The 19,770-nt window shown below is 43.2% G+C and overlaps 1 protein-coding gene across 1 annotated transcript in view; it reads left to right on the forward strand.

Moving 5' to 3' along the window:
• LOC115172063 (mitogen-activated protein kinase-binding protein 1) overlaps positions 1-19,770 on the forward strand; it is a 71,414-nt gene that overhangs the window by 38,244 nt on the left and 13,400 nt on the right. The window contains exons 6-15 of the mRNA XM_029729258.1: positions 95-232; positions 1,972-2,154; positions 2,856-2,873; positions 6,742-6,902; positions 8,314-8,503; positions 8,654-8,794; positions 9,148-9,332; positions 11,762-11,853; positions 14,115-14,240; positions 14,464-14,534. Coding sequence (XP_029585118.1) covers positions 95-232; positions 1,972-2,154; positions 2,856-2,873; positions 6,742-6,902; positions 8,314-8,503; positions 8,654-8,794; positions 9,148-9,332; positions 11,762-11,853; positions 14,115-14,240; positions 14,464-14,534 — 1,305 coding nt within the window. The remainder of the gene's footprint in view (positions 1-94; positions 233-1,971; positions 2,155-2,855; positions 2,874-6,741; positions 6,903-8,313; positions 8,504-8,653; positions 8,795-9,147; positions 9,333-11,761; positions 11,854-14,114; positions 14,241-14,463; positions 14,535-19,770) is intronic.

The following is a 19,770-nucleotide window of genomic DNA, read 5'->3' on the forward strand; positions in this document are numbered from 1 at the left end:
ACACCTTTCCTCACTTCTTCTCTGAGGAAAATAAATGATTTATCTAATGTCGATCTACAGTCCTTGTTCTGTGCTATTTTTTTCTCCGTCTCAGAAAAACATTGTGGTGGCAGCCAACAAAGTCTCCAGTAAAGTGACGGCCGTGTCCTTCTCAGACGACAGCTCCTACTTTGTCACGGCAGGGAACAGGCACGTCAAGTTCTGGTACCTGGATCACACCAAATCCTCCAAGGTATTTACAGTCAGTCACACCAACAACAGCATGACTTAATCCATAACTGATCAATATTAACTCTTTGAGTTAATGAACGAATGAGATAATAACGAACTAACTTAAGAAGAAATTAGATTCTACCTGCCACCCTAATTAGGTGTGATTTTGTTGGAATTTAACAAATACTTTATGTGGAATTGTTGGAGGTCACAAGGACCAGTTTTGGAAACTCTTCTCTTCAGTAAGCTATTAGGATGATGACAGACGTCAGATGTCAAGTTCAATAGCCATGATGATGCCCAATCTAAATATCCTACACTACCATTCAAAAGTCAGCAGCATACCACCCTGCATACCACTGCTGGCTTGCATCTGAAGCTAAGCAGGGTTGGTCCTGGTCAGTCCCTGGATGGGAGACCAGATGCTGCTGGAAGTTGTGTTGGAGGACCAGCAGGAGGCACTCTTTCCTCTGGTCTAAAAAATATCCCAATACCCCAGGGCAGTGATTGGGGATATTGCCCTGTGTAGGGTGCTGTCTTTCAGATGGGATGTTAAACGGGTGTCGTGACTCTCTGAGGTCATTGAAGATCCCATGGCACTTATCCTAAGAGTAGGGGTGTTAACCCCGGTGTCCTGGCTAAATTCCCAAGCTGTCCCTCATACCGTCACCTAATCATCCCCAGCTTACAATTGGTTCATTCATCCCCCTCCTCTCCCCTGTAACTATTCCCCAGGTCGTTGCTGTAAATGAGAATGTGTTCTTAGTCAACTTACCTGGTAAAATAGAATAAAAAAGTTTGGGGTCACTTAGAAATGTCCTTGTTTTCCATGAAAACATACATGAAATGAGTTGCAAAATTAATAGGAAATATAGTCAAGGTTATAAATAATAATTGTTTTATTTAAATAATAATTGTGTCCTTCAAACTTTGCTTTCGTCAAAGAATCCTCAGTTTTCTGCAATTACAGCCTTGCAGACCTCTAGTTGTCAATTTGTTGAAGTAATCTGAAGAGATTTCACCCCATGCTTCCTGAAGCACCTCCCACAAGTTGGATTGGCTTGATTGGCACTTCTTTCGTACCATAAGGTCAAGCTGCTCCCACAACAGCTCAATAGGGTTGAGATCCGGTGACTGTGCTGGCCACTCCATTATAGACAGAATACCAGCTGACTGCTTCTTCATTAAATAGTTCTTGCATAGTTTGGAGCTGTGCTTTGGGTCATTGTCCTGTTGTTGGAGGAAATTGGCTCCAATTAAGTGCCGTCCATAGGGTATGGGATGGCTTTGCAAAATGGAGTGATAGCCTTCCTTCTTCAAGATCCCTTTTACCCTGTACAAATCTCCCACTTTACCACCACCAAAGCACCCCCAGACCATCATATTGCCTCCATCATGCTTGACAGATGACGTCAAGCACTCCTCCAGCATCTTTTCATTTTTTCTGCATCTCACAAATGTTCTTTGTCATCCGAACACCTCAAACTTAGATTAGTCTCTCCATAACACTTTTTTCCAATCTTCCTCTGTTCAGTGTCTGTTTTTTTTGCCCATCTTAATCTTTTCTTTTTACTGGCCAGTCTGAGATATGGCTTTTTCTTTGCAACTCTGCCTAGAAGGCCAGCATCCCGGAGTCGCCTCTTCACTGTTGACGGGTTTAGGTAAACATACCAAACTGACGGACAAGGTCTGTCAGACCCCATAGCAATGTCTCTCAAATAATTCCTCCCTCCCTCTCTCCCTCCCTGTGTCTGCTAGGTGAACGCCACAGTTCCTCTGCTGGGTCGCTCAGGGCTCCTGGGGGAGTTGAGGAACAACTTCTTCTCTGACGTGGCATGTGGGAAGGGTCATAAAGCCGGCAGCACCTTCTGCATCACTTCCTCAGGCCTGCTCTGCGAGTTCAATGACAAACGGCTGCTGGACAAGTGGGTGGAGCTAAGGGTGAGTTACTTTAAACTCTGGGTCATGTTCAGTAAAGGCACAACGTAACAAAACATTTTGCAACCGAAAACGGAAATGAGCCTTGTTAAAGGAGTCATTCATAGAATCAAGAATTGGTCTCCTTGACTCAAAAGTATTTGGCTGCCAGGTTAAAAAGGCATATAAAATGGAAAGGAAACCCTGAATTCAATGACATTTTAGAGTTTCCTAGATGTGTGGTGTTTCTCACCTTTCCAGATTTAGGCAATAGGCTACTTTCCGGTTCCACTGGAACTGTAGCTGCCTGGCTGTGTCCACAGGAGGAGAGTAACACTATGAATCGTTTAGTCTAAAACCGTGTGAATGAATGGCGTATCACTACAGAACCGATTATGTGTAAACGTTGGCAGAGAAAGAGCTGGTGACTTATCGCAGCTTCTGCTGCATAACCAGCTTAGAAAATAACCCCTTTTCAATCTACTTGTGGCACAGTTTCAAACTTTCAAGCCACTTGACTGGCTACTATATCCTAATTCTAGATGTAATATGTAGCCACCGACTGTGTCATACAGTACACTGCTTTAAGCCCCTTCTTAAAAGTCCATTATAGACAGACAACTCTTGTAGGGGGTGTGGTCCTGTAGGAGTGTTAATTTGCCCCTCCGTGCTGCTGTCTAATACTAGTCTTGTTCTGCTTTTGATTCTTCTCTTACACTGTCCAGAAAAATGACATCATCACAGTAAGTCTGTCTCTTATCTGTGCTGCAGCAGTTGTCACTTCCATGTCACATCAGCTGAAAGTTGTGCCCCGCCCTCCCCCGATACCTCAGAGAATCCCATTGGAGGCTTTCTCAGAGCACTGCATTCTATCATGCCCACCTGTCCTCCCTATTGGCTGTGTGTGTGTTTGACTTGACCCTAGTGGTCGTCGTCATTCTCAATGTCCCCTCTGCTCACACACCAGATGTTGGCCGTCCATTGTCCTCACTCAAAGTTTCCATCACCTTGTGTCCACATGATTATACATACACTCCAGAACAAAGTATAGAGGGTTTATAATGGCGTTGGTGTGAAAACAATATGACATATGAACTTATCCACAGAATGAAATAGAACACACATTGTATCTCTATGAACTCATTGATTTTCCCCCCCAGGCCTTAGATAAGTATACCTGTTTAATCACATTTAAAACCTGGGGTAAAGTTGACTTAAGCGTTAACATACATTTTCCCCCAGATTTTCATGTGAGAAAAGGTATGTCATCGTTAGCATCACTCTTCGACATAGGCTAGCCTTTATTCACATTAAAACCTGAGGTAGAGTTGATTTCAGCATCACTGGTCACCTCATTTTGGTGTTGGTGTGAGAACAAAACAATGTTTTCACCCCAGGCCTTCGATAGATACTTCTCACATCATTGCTAGTGCTAACCTCATGGTTTCATATCCTGAGGGCCTGAGAAGGTCATGTTGATTTGTGGGATTATGCTCTGTTTGGGTTTTAGCTATGTACTGTACATAGAAAAATGCATGGGAATTATCAGGTCAAACAGTCAGCTTGTACAGTATTTTCATCTGGTCGTCAGAATTCATGCAGTACTTTGATGGAGGGGCCTTAGTATGCGTCCCCAAATGGCACCCTATTCTTTACAGTGGGAAGAAAATGTATATGAACCCTTTAGAGTTACCTGGATTTCTGTATAAATTGGTCATAAACAATTTGTCTTACCGTGGACTGACTTTTAGAGATACTTTTGTAACCCTTTCCAGCTTTATGCAAGGCAACAATTCTTAATCTTAGGTCTTCTGAGATCTCTTTTGTTCGAGGCATGGTTCACATCAGGCAATGCGTCTTGTGAATAGCAAAGTCACATTTTGTGAGTGTTTTTTTACGGGGCAGGGCAGCTCTAACCAAAATCTCCAATCTCGTCTCATTGATTGGACTCCGGGTTAGTTGACTCCTGACTCCAATTAGCTTTTGGAGAAGTCATTAGCCTCGGGGTTCACATACTTTTTCCAACCTACACTGTGATTGTTTAAATGATGTATTCAATATAGACAATTTGTGTGTTATTAGTTTATGCACACTGGGTTTGTCTATTGTTGTGACTTAGATGAAGATCAGATCAAATTGTATGTCAAATTTATGCAGAAATCCAGGTAATTCCAAAGGGTTGACATACTTTTTCTTGCCACTACTTTTGACCAGAGATTAAAGGGACCTGGTCAAAAATAGAAGACTATAAAGGGAATAGGGTGCCATTTCAGATGCAGACTTTGAGGTCTCAACAACCTTTGCCTGAACTTGTACCACATTATTGGAGCCCACTCTACCAGAGAGTGATCCCTACCTGATTGGCAATGCTTGGCCTGGCACCTTCGTGCTACCAGGGCTGAAGTGGGTCAGGGCTACGGTGGGGTGGGTGGGGGCAAGGGAGAGAAGAATGGAAATGAAAGTGGGGGAGAGAAAAGCGAATGAGAGGAAAGAGAGAGAGAGAGCGAGGGAGAAGAGGACTGGACAATGCTTGCTCTGTCTGATTCAGAGCTCATCAACCTCAGCGACACCATCACATTCCATCCTGGCATCAAGAAAACGTCTATTGTTTCTCTCAACTCAATTGATTAGTTGACGCTCTTAACATTCTCACTGTGAAGCTACTGGTGGGGATTTTTAAAGACTTCAAAACATGAGGTGCTTTAGCCTGTAACAAGTGACCACAACCACTACATCAAACTGGGACATTTGGCTTTCATCCCCTCCCATGAACTGCATATCTGACATGCAGGAGAGAAAGTATCCTCTCTCACAACTGGACTCTCACCATACACTCCTCTTCCCCAGAGGCCACTTGATGCTGTCACTTTCATATATTTTGGTTTCTCCCCTACTAAGATGGTTGCTTCACTGCCATGCCTTGATTGTCACAGTGCCATCCGTTTTGTCACCAAAGCCCCATATACTACCCACCACTGCGACCTGTACGCTCTCGTTGTCTGGCCCTCGCTTCATACTCGTCACCAAACCCACTGGCTCCAGGTCATCTACAAGACCCTGCTAGGTAAAGTTCCCCCTTATCTCAGCTCGCTGGTCACCATAACAGTACCCACCTGTAGCACGCGCTCCAGCAGGTATATCTCTCTGGTCACCCCCAAAGCCAATTCCTCCTTCGGCCGCCTCTCCTTCCAGTTCTCTGCTGCCAATGGCTGGAACGAACCACAACAATCTCTAAAACTGGAAACACTTATCTCCCTCACTAGCTTTAAGCACCAGCTGTCAGAGCAGCTCACAGATTACTGCACCTGTACATAGCCCATCTATAATTTAGCCCAAACAACTACCTCTTCCCCTACTGTATTTATTTAATTTGCTCCTTTGCACCCCATTATTTCTATTTCTACTTTGCACTTTCTTCCACTGCAAATCTACCATTCCAGTGTTTTACTTGCTATATTGTATGTACTTCACAACCATGGCCTTTTTTGCCTTTACCTCCCTTATCTCACCTCATTTGCTCACTTTGTATATAGACTTATTTTTCTGTATGTTTGTTTTACTCCATGTATAACTCTGTGTTGTTGTATGTGTCAAACTGCTTTGCTTTATCTTGGCCGGGTCGCAATTGTAAATGAGAACTTGTTCTCAACTTGCCTACCTGATTAAATAAAGGTGAAATATATATATTTTTTTAAATTGTAGGGAAGCACAGCATGCTTTGGCAACCCAAGCCCAATGGGGGAATGTGTAAAAGATTGAGTAAATTACTGTTGTTGGACTTGGAGCTAAATATGTGTCCAATCTGGGCACCATGGCTGGCTGAATCGCTGTTATACATTATTCTAAGCATCATACTGGTAAATTGGAAAATGATATTGTTGTTTACAAGCTGTAGGCCTAGATCTCATTATGCTGCACGCAAGCATTTGTGGTTTCTGGATACCTTGCATCTTTCAGCTTTACCACAGGGAAATATATTGCATATCATTCTGTTTCTGGCATCCTGCTTCTGCGGTTAACTTTGCACAATATTGCTTTTCTAGTGAAGCCACATCTTCTGCCTAAATTAAATTACTTGAGAGATGTTTTCATATTGTTTGCCCAGGGGCCTAGCGAAAGTAAAGTCGGTAATATTGGCAAGTGAAATGAGCAGATATTAGCAATCAGTATTTACACAAAATAACAAGTCTGTGGTGCTGACTGCTAGTCCCAAGAAGTGGGTTCTCTGATGCTTCACTGACAATGGTCTTCAATCGGTTCAATATCAGTGACAGACAGCACTCTAGTTCTTTCTGCTGTCTGTGCAAATGTATTTCCCTGAAGACCTATAAGCCTATGTTGTGCAGCAGATCGTCAGTGTTTCCCCTAGAGTATTTTCAAGGTGGTGCTTGAAAGGCCCTTAAATTAACATCCAGAGCCTCTTTAAAATCCCACTCCTTAATTCAACACAACAAATGTTTTTTCAATTGAAACTGTTTTATGCAGAGGGGAAAAGAGCCAGACGTGGTGGCCAGTCTCGTATACTCTGTACAATAGCAGGGGAAGCAATGGTGTGTATATGTTTGTACAGTATGTCCTCTCTAACCCCCCTTCCTCTCCTCCGCTCCCCAGACAACTCAGGCCACGTCTCTGTCTGTGACAGAGGAGCTGATCTTCTGTGGCTGTGCAGACGGCACCGTGAGGGTCTTCAGCCCTGTCAACCTGCACTTCATCTGTACCCTGCCACGCCCACACTGCCTGGGCACAGACATCGCCACCGTGGTGGAGGCTAGGTGAGTGTCAGTCAGAGCCAAAGAGGTAAAGGTGAGTGTCTAGGAAAAAGGTCTCAGACCAAAACGTTGATATTATAAACAACGTAAAGAGGTTTTCGTGTATTTTAAGAAAAATGAACACTATTAAAAAAAAGTCAAGCAATTTAAATGTCAATATAATGACTTTTACATGATGCCCTGATTGTGAATAAAGTGTCCAGTGGCTGAATAGTTTCTTTGTGACTGTGGGAAGTGGGAGCAGTCCAGTTGGTTAGCAGAGTGGTATGGGTTGTGTGGTATCTGCTTCTCATACAGCATCATACTCTACATACCAATGCAAATACCAAACAAACCAACCACACAAAATACCCCCGAATGATTTCCTTTTTGCTATTATTTTTCATCCAGGATGCACGTGGGCCCAGCTGGAGTTAAATATCCGATTGTGTTCCTATCCTGTGTCCCCCTCAAGTTCTTTTCAAATGTATTTTTTGTCTTTGATGCCTTCAGAAAGACAGAGATTCCTCTGTGAGTTAGTTCTCTTCTCCTCATAAATATGGACTGAGTGCTGAGATGCTGACTCTGTACTTCTGCTGGTTAATTTCCCTGTTCGACTGACTTACTGACAATAGGCCCCAGATGTTCCAACTGATTAGCTGACTAATTATGTCTGTACGGTAGCATGTTTGTGTGGGACGTGAAAAAGCCCACCAGTGGAAGGTAAGGAAAGGGAAAGGGGGATACCTAGTCAGTTGTCCAACTAAATGTATTCAACTGAAAATGTGTCTTCCGCCTTTTAACCCAACCCCTCTGAATCAGAGAGGTGCGGGGGGCTGCCTTGACCGACATCCACGTCTTCGGCGCCGGGGGAACAGTGGGTTAACTGCCTTGCTCAGGGGCAGAATGACAGATTTTTACCTTGTCAGCTCGGGGATTCGATCCAGCAACCTTCTGGCCCAACGCTCTAACCACTAGGCTACCTGCCGCCCTGCATGGTTGTGTCCCAAATGATACCTCATTCCCTATTTAGTGCACTACTTTTGAACAGGGCCCATAGATGGCTGTGTAGTTATGCTCATGACGAAGCTACTATTAAGTGAAGCCTGCCATCAAGGCCAGCTCGCTACAGTTTATAGAAGTTTCTGTGGGACACACCGTAAAGTGGCCAGACCTCTCCCAGTATGCACATCATGTTCTGGTCAAAAGCACAGCTGATAAACTGCCTAAAAACACAACCATTAAATTACCATTAAAGTTGGGCTTTTCCATAACCCTTGTATTGGGTGACTTTTTGAGTATTTTGTACTTTAACGGTAAATTATCTCTGGGTTCTGGAAAAGTGCTTTATAAATTCAATGTCTACTTTTTTTTAATCACAGTGTAACAGTGCTATTACATATCAACTCTCCCCTCCCTCCCTCTCTCCCTCCAGCCACCTCTTCAGCCACAAGATGGACGCCCGGTACCCTGACACGGTGGCTGTCTCATATGACCCTGCGAGCCGCTGGCTGTCCTGTGTCTACAACGACCACAGCCTGTATGTGTGGGACGTACGGGACCTCAGGAAAGTGGGCAAGGTCTATTCCGCCCTCTACCACTCGGCTTGCGTGTGGAGCGTCGAGGTAAGGCCAGGGAGGGGAGGCCTGGAGGAATATGTTGCGTCACAAAGCCTTCGTCAGGGCATTCTGAAACCTTGTATCTGTATGAATGTTTACATCATCTCTTCTAGACGTCGGGTCTACTAATGTTCCATGTTCTGTGTACCTGGACAGGTGTACCCGGACAGGGTAAGTGATGGTGAGCAGCCCTGTCTGCCTCCAGGCTCCTTCCTCAGCTGTTCGTCAGACAACACCATCCGGCTCTGGAACACTGACGGTCACAGCACCACCCTCAGCCGCAACGTCATCAGCAATGTACGTCTGTCTTTCAACACACCCTGGAACTCCTGCTAGCTCACCAACTCCCCCTCCTTTAACCGTAACCCCCGCCCTCCTCAGCTGCCTGCAACGTATGTCTCACACACTCCCGTCAAGCTAAATAACTCCTGATCTCAACACGAATGGCTGCTGATTGAGTTTTGGTAGATAGTTGTTCTACTCAAGGAGGAGAGGAACCTATGAATCCGGAGTTATGCCGTGAGAGGGGGACACTGACTCTGCAGCACACACAACCACCTGACAGAGATCGATTGATGGTGAATCTACAGTGTATGGTTTTCTCAGCTAATAACCCGTCCCTCCGCTTCTCTCTCTCTCTGTCTCTCCAGGACCTCCAGAAGATCATCTACATGGACAACAACACGGCCGGCCTGCTGGACACAGAGTGCCTCAACTCGGGGAACGGAGAGAAGGCCGACCCCCAGACCTCAGAGACCAGGACGGGCATCAGGACCATGTGTGTGAGCCCCGACGGGCAGCACCTGGCGTCGGGCGACCGCACCGGCACCTTGAGGTACTGTCGGAGAAAAATAGTGGTTTGTTCGCACACCTGCAAGTCTATGGAAGAAACTATAGTAGAACGAGAAACTCTAGTACATTGGTAGTTTTGGTTACTCTACAGACAATTGAATGGATCTTGTTTAGGCAATCAATGTTTGGGTTAGTAGACCTTCATCCGGGGAAAACCCTGAGGTACAGTACCTCTCCCATGCCTTCCTAGAGGGAGCCTTGTTTTTAATCTCCACCCTTCAGGCATCAGCACCTCTGTCCTAATTCAATTCCCTTAATTAGACTCCTGGGAGGGTGTGTGTTCTCAGAGCTGTGTTTTTTAAATGTATTTATTTAACCTTTATTTAACTAGGCAAGTCAGTGACGAACAAATTCTTATTTACAACGACGGCCTACCCCGGCCAAACCCTAACACGGTTGATGCTGGGTCAATTGTGCACTGCCCTGTCTGACTCCCAATCACTGTGTTGTTAAATTGGGGTTAGACGAGGTTAGAGTCCATTCAAGCTGCAGCCCTGCCCCTGACTGCATCTTTCCACACACATTTGAAGTCGGAAGTTTACATACATCTTAGCCAAATACATTTAAACTCAGTTTTTCACAATTCCTGACATTTAATCCTAGTACAAATTCCCTGTCTTAGGTCAGTTAGGATCACCACTTTATTTTAAGAATGTGAAATGTCAGAATAATAGTAGAGAGAATGATTTATTTCAGCTTTTATTTCTTTCATCACATTCCCAGTGGGTCAGAAGTTTACATACACTCAATTAGTATTTGGTAGCATTGCCTTTAAATTGTTTAACTTGGGTCAAACATTTCAGGTAGCCTTCCACAAGCTTTCCACAATAAGTTGGGTGAATTTTGGCCCATTCCTCCTGACAGAGCTGGTGTAAATGAGTCAGGTTTATAGGGCTCCTTGCTCGCACACGCTTTTTCAGTTCTGCCTACACATTTTTTTATGAGATTGAGGTCAGGGCTTTGTGATGGCCACTCCAATACCTTGTCTTTGTTGTCCTTAAGCCATTTTGCCACAACTTTGGAAGTATGCTTGGGGTCATTGTCCATTTTCAAGACCCATTTGCGACCAAGCTTTAACTTCCTGACTGATGTCTTGAGATGTTGCTTCAATATATCTACATCATTTTCCTTCCCCATGATGTCATCTATTTTGTGAAGTGCACCAGTCCCTCCTGCAGCAAAGCACCCCCACAACATGATGCTGCCACCCCCGTGCTTCACGGTTGGGATGGTGTTCTTCGGCTTGCAAGCATCCCCCTTTTTCCTCCGAACATAACAATGGTCATTATGGCCAAACAGTTCTATTTTTGTTTCATCAGACCAGAGCACATTTCTCCAAAAAGTACGATCTTTGTCCCCATGTGCAGTTGCAAACCGTAGTCTGGCTTTTTTATGGCGGTTTTGGAGCAGTGGTTTCATCCTTGCTGAGTGGCCTTTCAGGTTATGTCGATATAGGACTCGTTTTACTGTGGATATAGATACTTTTGTACCCGTTTCCTCCAGCATCTTCACAAGTTCCTTTGCTGTTTTTCTGGGATTGATTTGCACATTTCTCACCAAAGTACGTTCATCTCTAGGAGACAGAACGCGTCTCCTTCCTGAGCGGTATGACAGCTGCGTGGTCCCATGGTGTTTATACTTGCGTACTATTGTTTGTACAGATGAGCGTGGTACCTTCAGGTGTTTGGAAAATTAACCAGACTTGTGGAGGTCTACAATTTTTTTTCTGAGGTCTTGGCTGATTTCTTTTCATTTTCCCATGATGTCAAGCAAAGAGGCACTGAGTTTGAAGGTAGGCTTTGAAATACATCCACAGGTACACCTCCAATTGACTAAAGTGATGTCAATTAGCCTATCAGAAGCTTCTAAAGCCATGACATCATTTTCTGGAATTTTCCAAGCTGTTTAAAGACACAGTAAACTTCTGACCCACTGGAATTGTGATACAGTGAATTATAAGTGAAATAATCTGTCTGTAAACAATTGTTTTAAAAATTTCTTGTGTCATGCACAAAGTAGATGTCCTAACCAACTTGCCAAAACTATAGTTTGTTAACAAGAAATGTGTGGAGTGGTTGAAAAATGAGTTTTCATGACTCCAACCTAAATGTATGTAAATAATCCGACTTCAACTGTAAATGGATGGATGGATGGATGGATGGATGGATGGATGGATGGATGCACCATGGCTAGATCACTAATGACCCGGGGAACACCAAGGCTGCTTGTTGTAAATTAGAATGTCACACAAAAGTAAATGATGGCGGTCTACTCTGCATTCTACTGCGGCCCTGTGGTGTCTCTGTGTAGAGAGACAGCTGTGCTGTGAACCATATGTGGTCCTCCCAAAAAAGTCGTGTTTGTTGTGTTAAGGACTAATAAATTACTATTCTATTCTAATTGCTGTTGCAGGATCCATGAGCTGGTGAGCATGGAGGAGATTCTGAACGTTCAGGCCCACGACTCTGAGATCCTTTGTCTGGAATACTCCAAGCCTGAGACGGGTAAGTCAGACAGTGTCTTCCACTCTCCTGGGAGGAAATGAAAGAGACCATGGTTAATGATACTACTGGAGTTAGAAACCACCTTCAGCTGCTTGCCAGATGCTTCACCAACCTCCCGTTGACTTCTGAAACAAACCACTTCAGAGCTCCGGCAAGTTATAAGAAGGTTGGTTTGTGCTCAAATATATGTCAATTCTTTTATAAACGAGCGTCGTAGGAATTGACGTTCCCAATGAACACTGTAAAATCGAAGCTCTAAATAGGCATTTGTGCAATAGAATGGGACTCTCAAAGCACTCTAGAAGTGGATCAGCTTTAATATTGCAGATCGTTTGTGGCTTCTATCAATGTAATTGTCTGCATCATATCCAATCCCCCATATATATATATATATATAGTTTACTTCCCCTTTCTTATTTTCTCCTAACCCTACCACCCCTCCCCTAATGGGAGTTAATGGACAACAACACTTAGGCTTCTACTTCCAGCTTATACATACTATATACATTTTACGGACAAAGTATAGTTTTACATTAGTTATCTTCTTTTTTTGTCCCACCCTTCAGCTCCCCTCAATCCCTCCCATCTATCTCTGAACACCATCTAGTTTTGATTTGCAAAAAATTCTAATAACCTGTTTTCGCTTTGTCATTATGGGGTATTGTGTGTAGGTTGATGAGGACATTTTTTTATTTAATCCATTTTAGAATAAGGCTGTCAACGTAACAAAATGTGGAAAAGGGAAGGGGTCTGAATACTTTCTGAATGCACTGTAGGGCACTACTTTTGACGAGGGCCCATAAGGTTATCGTAGTGCGCTGTATAGGAAATAGGGTGCCATTTGGGACGCATCCAGTGGCTCACCTGTTAATAGGAGTATTAATGATATTAAGATTCTCTCCGTGGATCATTCCTCTCTAGGCCATTCGTTGGTGGTTGCCACTACATACACAGAGGGGAAGATAGAAGCCGCACTGCACTGTACATTAACACCTCCAGGGTGCTAATATTCAGAGCTGTTACTTACCATTGTCCTGCAGAACTGCTGTGTTCAGGTAGCCTGCCTGCTATCATAGAAATATAATTAAGGGACAAAGCCTCCCGCAGACCACGGCAATTTGACTAGACCACCCATGGGTACACTCGATATGCTCAATACGTTTTAAGTCTAGCGCTTGCCCTTGCTATTGTATCTTGCTGGAAACAAGGTTAACACAGTCACAAAGCTGCCAGATCCAGGATCGATGTGCAATCTCAGCAAGGAGAGGATAAGCTAAATAGATAGTGCTTTTCATTTACTCAGTTGAATCAGGTTGGAAATTCAATCAAGTCCCTCGGTAGAGTGCTTTAAATCCATTTTTGATTGACAATTCACATGGGTATTATGCTAATATAATCACATTTGTTGACCATGTGCAGTACCTCCACATAAGCATGGTAAGATGTTGCAGTGAATATCCTTGCATATGCAAATAGCTGTAGAGGCATCTATAAATAAATGGATAAAATATTTAGAAAGCAGTTTAATCTAGTTTTCCAGAATGATTTTGGTGAGAAATATTGGACTCGACCTAGCTGAGGATATTTCATATCACTCTATGCAGGCGATCCCTACATGGCTCATGCTTGGCATACCGTAGCACTGGTCTCATTTCTCAGTGAGCCTCTAAGGAAAAAGAGAGTTTGCACTGCTGTGTCCTCTCATTAATAGATTACCGTTAACAGGAATAAAAGTAATACAGATGTAGGATCTTCATTTGATCACCCTGTTGCAGGAGAACTTTCCTGCATTGTAGAAAATGTAAAACTTGTAAAATATTTTAAGTTTAAAAAGGCTTCTGAAGTTTTCAATTTCCACTTTGAAATTTCAGACTTGATTTTCCCTTACGAAAAATGTATCAACCCCTGCAAAAATGTAAATTAATTATAATCCACTTAATCTACATTTCCTGTTGCTACAGGATTATTTTCCTGCTGTAGCAAACTGGCTCAAATTAAGATCCTACATCTGTAGCAACTAGCACGCTTTAAGAGGTTACAGTGAGTCCACACGTGGCATTGCTATGTCAGGGAGCAGTGTGTGGAGCACATGTTCACCAGAGTACCACTGTACTCAACAGGATGTATTATGGCTGTTAAAAACATGAAAGACCACTCACTGTAATGAAACAGGTTTACCACCACTAAGATGGAGAACAGGTGTTGGCTGTTGGAAAGTTGCTAATGTCCTGTTGTGTGTGTGTTTATGTTATATCTGTCAGGGCTGAAGCTACTAGCCACAGCTAGTCGAGACCGTCTGATCCATGTGCTGGACGCAGAGCAGGAGTACAGCCTGCTGCAGACGCTGGATGAACACTCCTCCTCCATCACCGCCGTCCGATTCGCTGGTGAGACTGGCAGACGACCTTTGACCCTTTACATCATCCCGCCAACCGCCCCCCCTTTACCTCAAACTCTCAAGTCTCACTCCCTTAACTGTTATATTAGTTAATGTAACTTAGACTTTTTGGCATCCAAAGGTGTCATGGAAGTGTCAAGTGTGACACTAGCTCGCTGTTTGAAGTTAACATGGTTACTATTGGCATAATAACAGTGCTTCTTCTCTTTCAGCCAATGACGGCAAGGTGAGGATGATCAGCTGTGGCGCTGACAAGAGCATCTACTTCCGCACAGCGCAGAAGGTAAAGGCCGCTATACACACACACACACACACACACACGCACACAATGACGCTGCTCCAGAACAGCTGTTGCTGCGGCTAAACTAAGTTTGGAGGACTGATGCTTTTGTAGCATGTCTTGGCAAAAACAAATCTTGCCAAGATCTTCTTCTCTCAGCATATTTCGGCAATGGACCACATTCTTAATCTTGGCTCAGCCAACCCCTCTACTGTGTATTGAGATATTTCATTTGAAAATCCTTGTTGCTTACAGGTAATTAATTAAACTCCAAGTGGCCTATTTAATAATGACACTTTTCCTCAAAGGCTTTCTGTGTCATCCTATCTGTTACATACCCAAAGTCCCCCGCCAACTTGCTGCAAATAAATGCTCTCCCCCTCCCGTGTTCTTCGCCCATTGCTTATGAGGGTCACAGTGACATTTTCACAAGGCTGCTCTACAAAAATAGTCAAATTCCTGACCCAGGGGGCTCAGAGGGCCCTCAAGACTAGGCCACTATAAAGGCATCAGCATGCTTCAGTAGCTTGAAAAACGAGAAAACAGCGGCAAAGTACTGTTTGTCCATTTTGAGACGCCATAGCCAGTATACACATCATCAGAATTAATCTAAGATAACTCAAGAAATCTGTCATTCATTATGACGTTTTTTAACTAAGATGTTTGGTGCAGTATTTTTCTATTAAAAAGTTGTCTCTCGTTGAATGACAACAAAGACTATTGAAAAATACCTACTGTTGACCAATCACCGACGAAGGGGCGTAGACTTCGGCTCCGAACTTCGGCTTGCCTCCAGAAAAAAAACTTTGTGCCTGAACAGCAGAAAAAACCCTCGCCGAAGTCCAAAACGAACAAAAACGTCACAAAATGTTGTCATACAGAGTTTGCACTGGGATGCATACAGTGGTTGCTCCACTAAAAGTTTTGCGATTATGCTGCGGGACTTAGAGGTCATTTGTTGTTTAGTACGGTACCCTGCGTCACCACTTCATTGCTCCAGACCAGCGCAAGGGGGAGTTAGAGCACTGATTATGCTTTTGGGTCCTACTGTGTCTCTAACTGACAGTGAATGGGAGACATACACCTAAATAGAAACTGATAATTGTGCACGACTTCAGTGTTACTTACTAAAACTGTTGTTACACTAAGGTTTTTATTATTTTATTTTGTTAGGATTATTTTGCTCTTACTATAGTAGTGTAGACTACTCCCGACCGGTCACGTTGTACAGCACCTGAGTGGTGCAATGGTCTAAGACACTGCATAGCAGTGCAAGCTGTTTTGCTACAGAGGCTGGTTCAATAGCTGTGTCGGCCTCGACTGGGAGACCCATGAGATGACTGTAGGTCTTTGGTTTCTCTCCCTCTAAAAACAGAAAAAAAAAATTCTAAATAACAAACCGACTTTATTTACAAATTAATAACAATGTCCATGTTCAAGAATGGTATTTTTGTCACTCATTTTACGTTATTTGAAAACTAAATCATCTCCAAAATATTGTTATTTTTTAAACAAAGCGATTATTAATTTAGAATGATATAAAAGCCCCTTGGATATTCTCCCAGATATGTTATTAACCCTGTTATTAGTAGGACAATATAAAAAGAAACGTCCTCTCACTGTCAACTGCATTTATTTTCAGCAAACTTAGCATGTGTAAGTATTTGTATGAACATAACAAGATTCAACAACTGAGACATGAACTGAACAAGTTCCACAGACATGTGACTAACAGAAATGGACTTATGTGTCCCTGAACAAAGGGGCGGGTGTGGCCAGTCCGTATCTGGTGTGGCCACCAGCTGCATTAAGTACTGCAGTGCATCTCCTCCCCATGGACTGCACCAGATTTGCCAGTTCTTGCTGTGAGATGTTATCCCACTCTTCCAACAAGGCACCTGCAAGTTCCCAGACATGTCTGGGGGGAATGTATAGTTGTTGTTGCCATCCTGTACCTGTCCCGCAGGGGTGATGTTCGGATGTACCGATCCTGTGCAGGTGTTGTTACATTTTTACATTTTAGTCATTTAGCAGACGCTCTTATCCAGAGCGACTTACAGTAGTGAATGCGTACATTTCATTTCATGCATTTTATACTGGCCCCCCGTGGGAATCGAACCCACAACCCTGGTGTTGCACACACCATGCTGGCGTTGCAAACACCATGCTCTACCAACTGAGCCACAGGGAAGACCTTACACATGGTCTGCCACTGTGAGGATGATCAGCTGTCCGTCCTGTCTCCCTGTAGCGCTGTCTTAGGCGTCTCACAGTATGGACATTGCAATTTATTGCCCTGGCCACATCTGCAGTCCTCATGCCTCCTTGCAGCATGCCTAAGGCACATTCACGCAGATGAGCAGAGACCCTGGGCATCTTTCTTTTGGTGATTTTTAGAGTCAGTAGAAAGGCCTCTTTAGTGTCCTAACTGTGACCTTAATTGCCTACCGTCTGTAAGCTGTTAGTGTCTTAACGACCGTTCCACAGGTGCATGTTCATTAATTGTTTATGGTTCATTGAACAAGCATGGGAAACAGTGTTTAAACCCTTTACAATGAAGATCTGTGAAGTTATTTGGATTTTTACGAATTATCTTTGAAAGACATGGTCCTGAAAAAGGGCCGTTGGTCATGTTTGTCATGGCTCCCGAGTGGGGCACAATAGGATTGCCTTGCAGCTCTCCAGCTGTATCCACTGAAAGCGCGCAAAGTTCAAGGCACGAGGACCAGGGGCACGGGATGGGCCACAGAGCCGCACACAGAAGATGAACCTAGCCCATGGGGGGTGGACCCCCACCCCGCCACACTGGGTAGCACAGAGCAACACTTTAAGGGGCATTGCACTAATAATGGCGCTGACTAGGGAAACGTTCCCGCTGTTCTTAGTGCCAATCTGCACGTTCAAACTAATAATGGCATCTTTATGCTTTCGTTAATAAAATAATGATAAAAATACTCAAAATGCCGGCGTTTATTTAGTTATGGATCCATAACGAATTACTATGGGAATAAATATCACTGAATTACAGAAATATTGGAACAAAGTTGTCTAATGAAGGTAAACAAATTGTTGCTTTCTGGAAAATACTCTTTCAAACACACACGGTCATGTTGTACAGCGCCATTATGGCTATTAGTAGGTAGCTGGACAATAAACTTGCCTAGAAGGAGGGTAGGGGGAGAATTCTATCCTCAAATGTATTTCTAAGTTAGGTTGGCTGTATCACAACCGGCTGTGATTGGTTGCAATTTCAGTTTAATCCACCAGAAAAGACAAAACAAATAATACCACAAAAAGTATTATCATGTATCACATCCGACCGTGATTGGGAGTCCCATAGGGCGGCGCACAATTGGCCCAGGGTTTTTTTCCCTCTAAAACAGAAATAAATATTTTGGCCTTTACAAATATTATTTTGGCCTTTATTCAGATTACAATCGTTCACTTTCATTTTTTTGAAAACAAAATAACCTCCAAAATCTCGTTATATATTATCAAGTTGATGACACAGTCATATAGCCCGGCACCTACATAAAGCTGAGTGACTCACTCATTCATGGCTTTGGATCAAAATAAATAAGTACCAACATTCTTTCTGATAGTCTTTAATAAAGAAATGTTTTGGTTATCCTGACCTGGACACCATGCACAGTATTATAATAGCCCATTATGGGCTATTAGCAGCACAATATACCTTTACCAACACCTCTCTGTGTATTTTGATACTTTGTGGATGGGGCCTCCCCAGTGGCCCCATCCACAAGTCACCGCATCGCAATGCAAAATGCGTTGCTACAGATACCCGTGCCGGCCACCACCCGGAGACCCATGAGGCGGCTTTTGGTTTCAATTTAGAATCCTCCAATCCTCTATATGTAATTATTGGCGGAGAGTCACGTCATATTTTTTTATATACTGTAGCCTACCGTAGGCGGCATGAGTCTCACTAGTGTTGAGTAATGTGCTGTTAAAAGTGGTGTAGGTCTTATTTATTTAAAGAGCATATTGAAGTTAGAAGCAATAGGATTTGAAGCAATAGCCTACAACTATTTTAGCACCGTTTCACGCTGCTCTGAGACAAGCATGGGGAATGGTCTTGATAAATCAATGAGATTTTTATTTTCACTGAATCTCCGTTTGGGTATTGGTTAGACTACAATTATACAATTAGGGTGTATAAATGTTATGCTCTTAGTGTAACCTTTGTTTAACAAGGCAAGTCAGTTAAGAACATATTCTTATTTACAAGGACAGCCTACTCCTTCCTCCCCGGCGTGCCCGCATGACACAGGGATTCTTTAGCTAAATAGCCAAGTACTGTAGCCTACTCCCAACCATCACGTTGTACAGCGCCATATTTTCCGTTCCATCCTAATGGAAACCCAGAGGGTTTTTCGTTTTTCTTGGAATAGAAACACCATAATGTTAATCAAATTAATAAAGCTCAATTTCTTAAAATCAGTCCCATATACTATGTTCTTACTAAAAAAGGTTTTACATTCTCTAGTACGACCTCTATTGAAGGCTTTCAAATGCTTCTCAAAGATGCCCTCTGGTAGTCAAACTAGCATTAATGGTACCAGTGTTTCACACTTAAATAACGTGCCATAGAATCCAAGCAAGCTGCGCCGCAATATGCTGCAACTTTTAAAGGACGAACCACTGTACTATGACCCATTCTAACTACAGTTGAAGTCGGAATTTTATAAACACTTATGTTGGAGTCATTAAAGCTCATTTTTAAACCACTCCACAAATGTTTTCTTAACAAACTATAGTTTTGGCAAGTCGGTTAGGACATCTACTTTGTGCATGACACAAGTCATTTTTCAAACAATTGTTTACAGACAGATTATTTCACTTATAATTCACTGTATCACAATTCCAGTGGGTCAGAAGTTTACTGTGCCTTTAAACAGCTTGGAAAATTCCAGAAAATGATGTCATGGCTTTAGAAGCTTCTGATAGGCTAATTGACATCATTTGAGTCAATTGGAGGTGTACCTGTGGATGTATTTCAAGGCCTACCTTCAAACTCAGTGCCTCTTTGCTTGACATCATGGGAAAATGAAAAGAAATCAGCCAAGACCTCAGAAAAAAAAATTGTAGACCTCCACAAGTCTGGTTCATCCTTGGGAGCAATTTCCAAACGTCTGAAGGTACCTGTACAAACAATAGTGCGCAAATAACACCATTGGACCACGCAGCCGTCATACCGCTCAGGAAGGAGATGCGTTCT

Source organism: Salmo trutta, chromosome 33, assembly GCF_901001165.1.
Source record: "Salmo trutta chromosome 33, fSalTru1.1, whole genome shotgun sequence".
NCBI lineage: Eukaryota > Metazoa > Chordata > Actinopteri > Salmoniformes > Salmonidae > Salmo > Salmo trutta.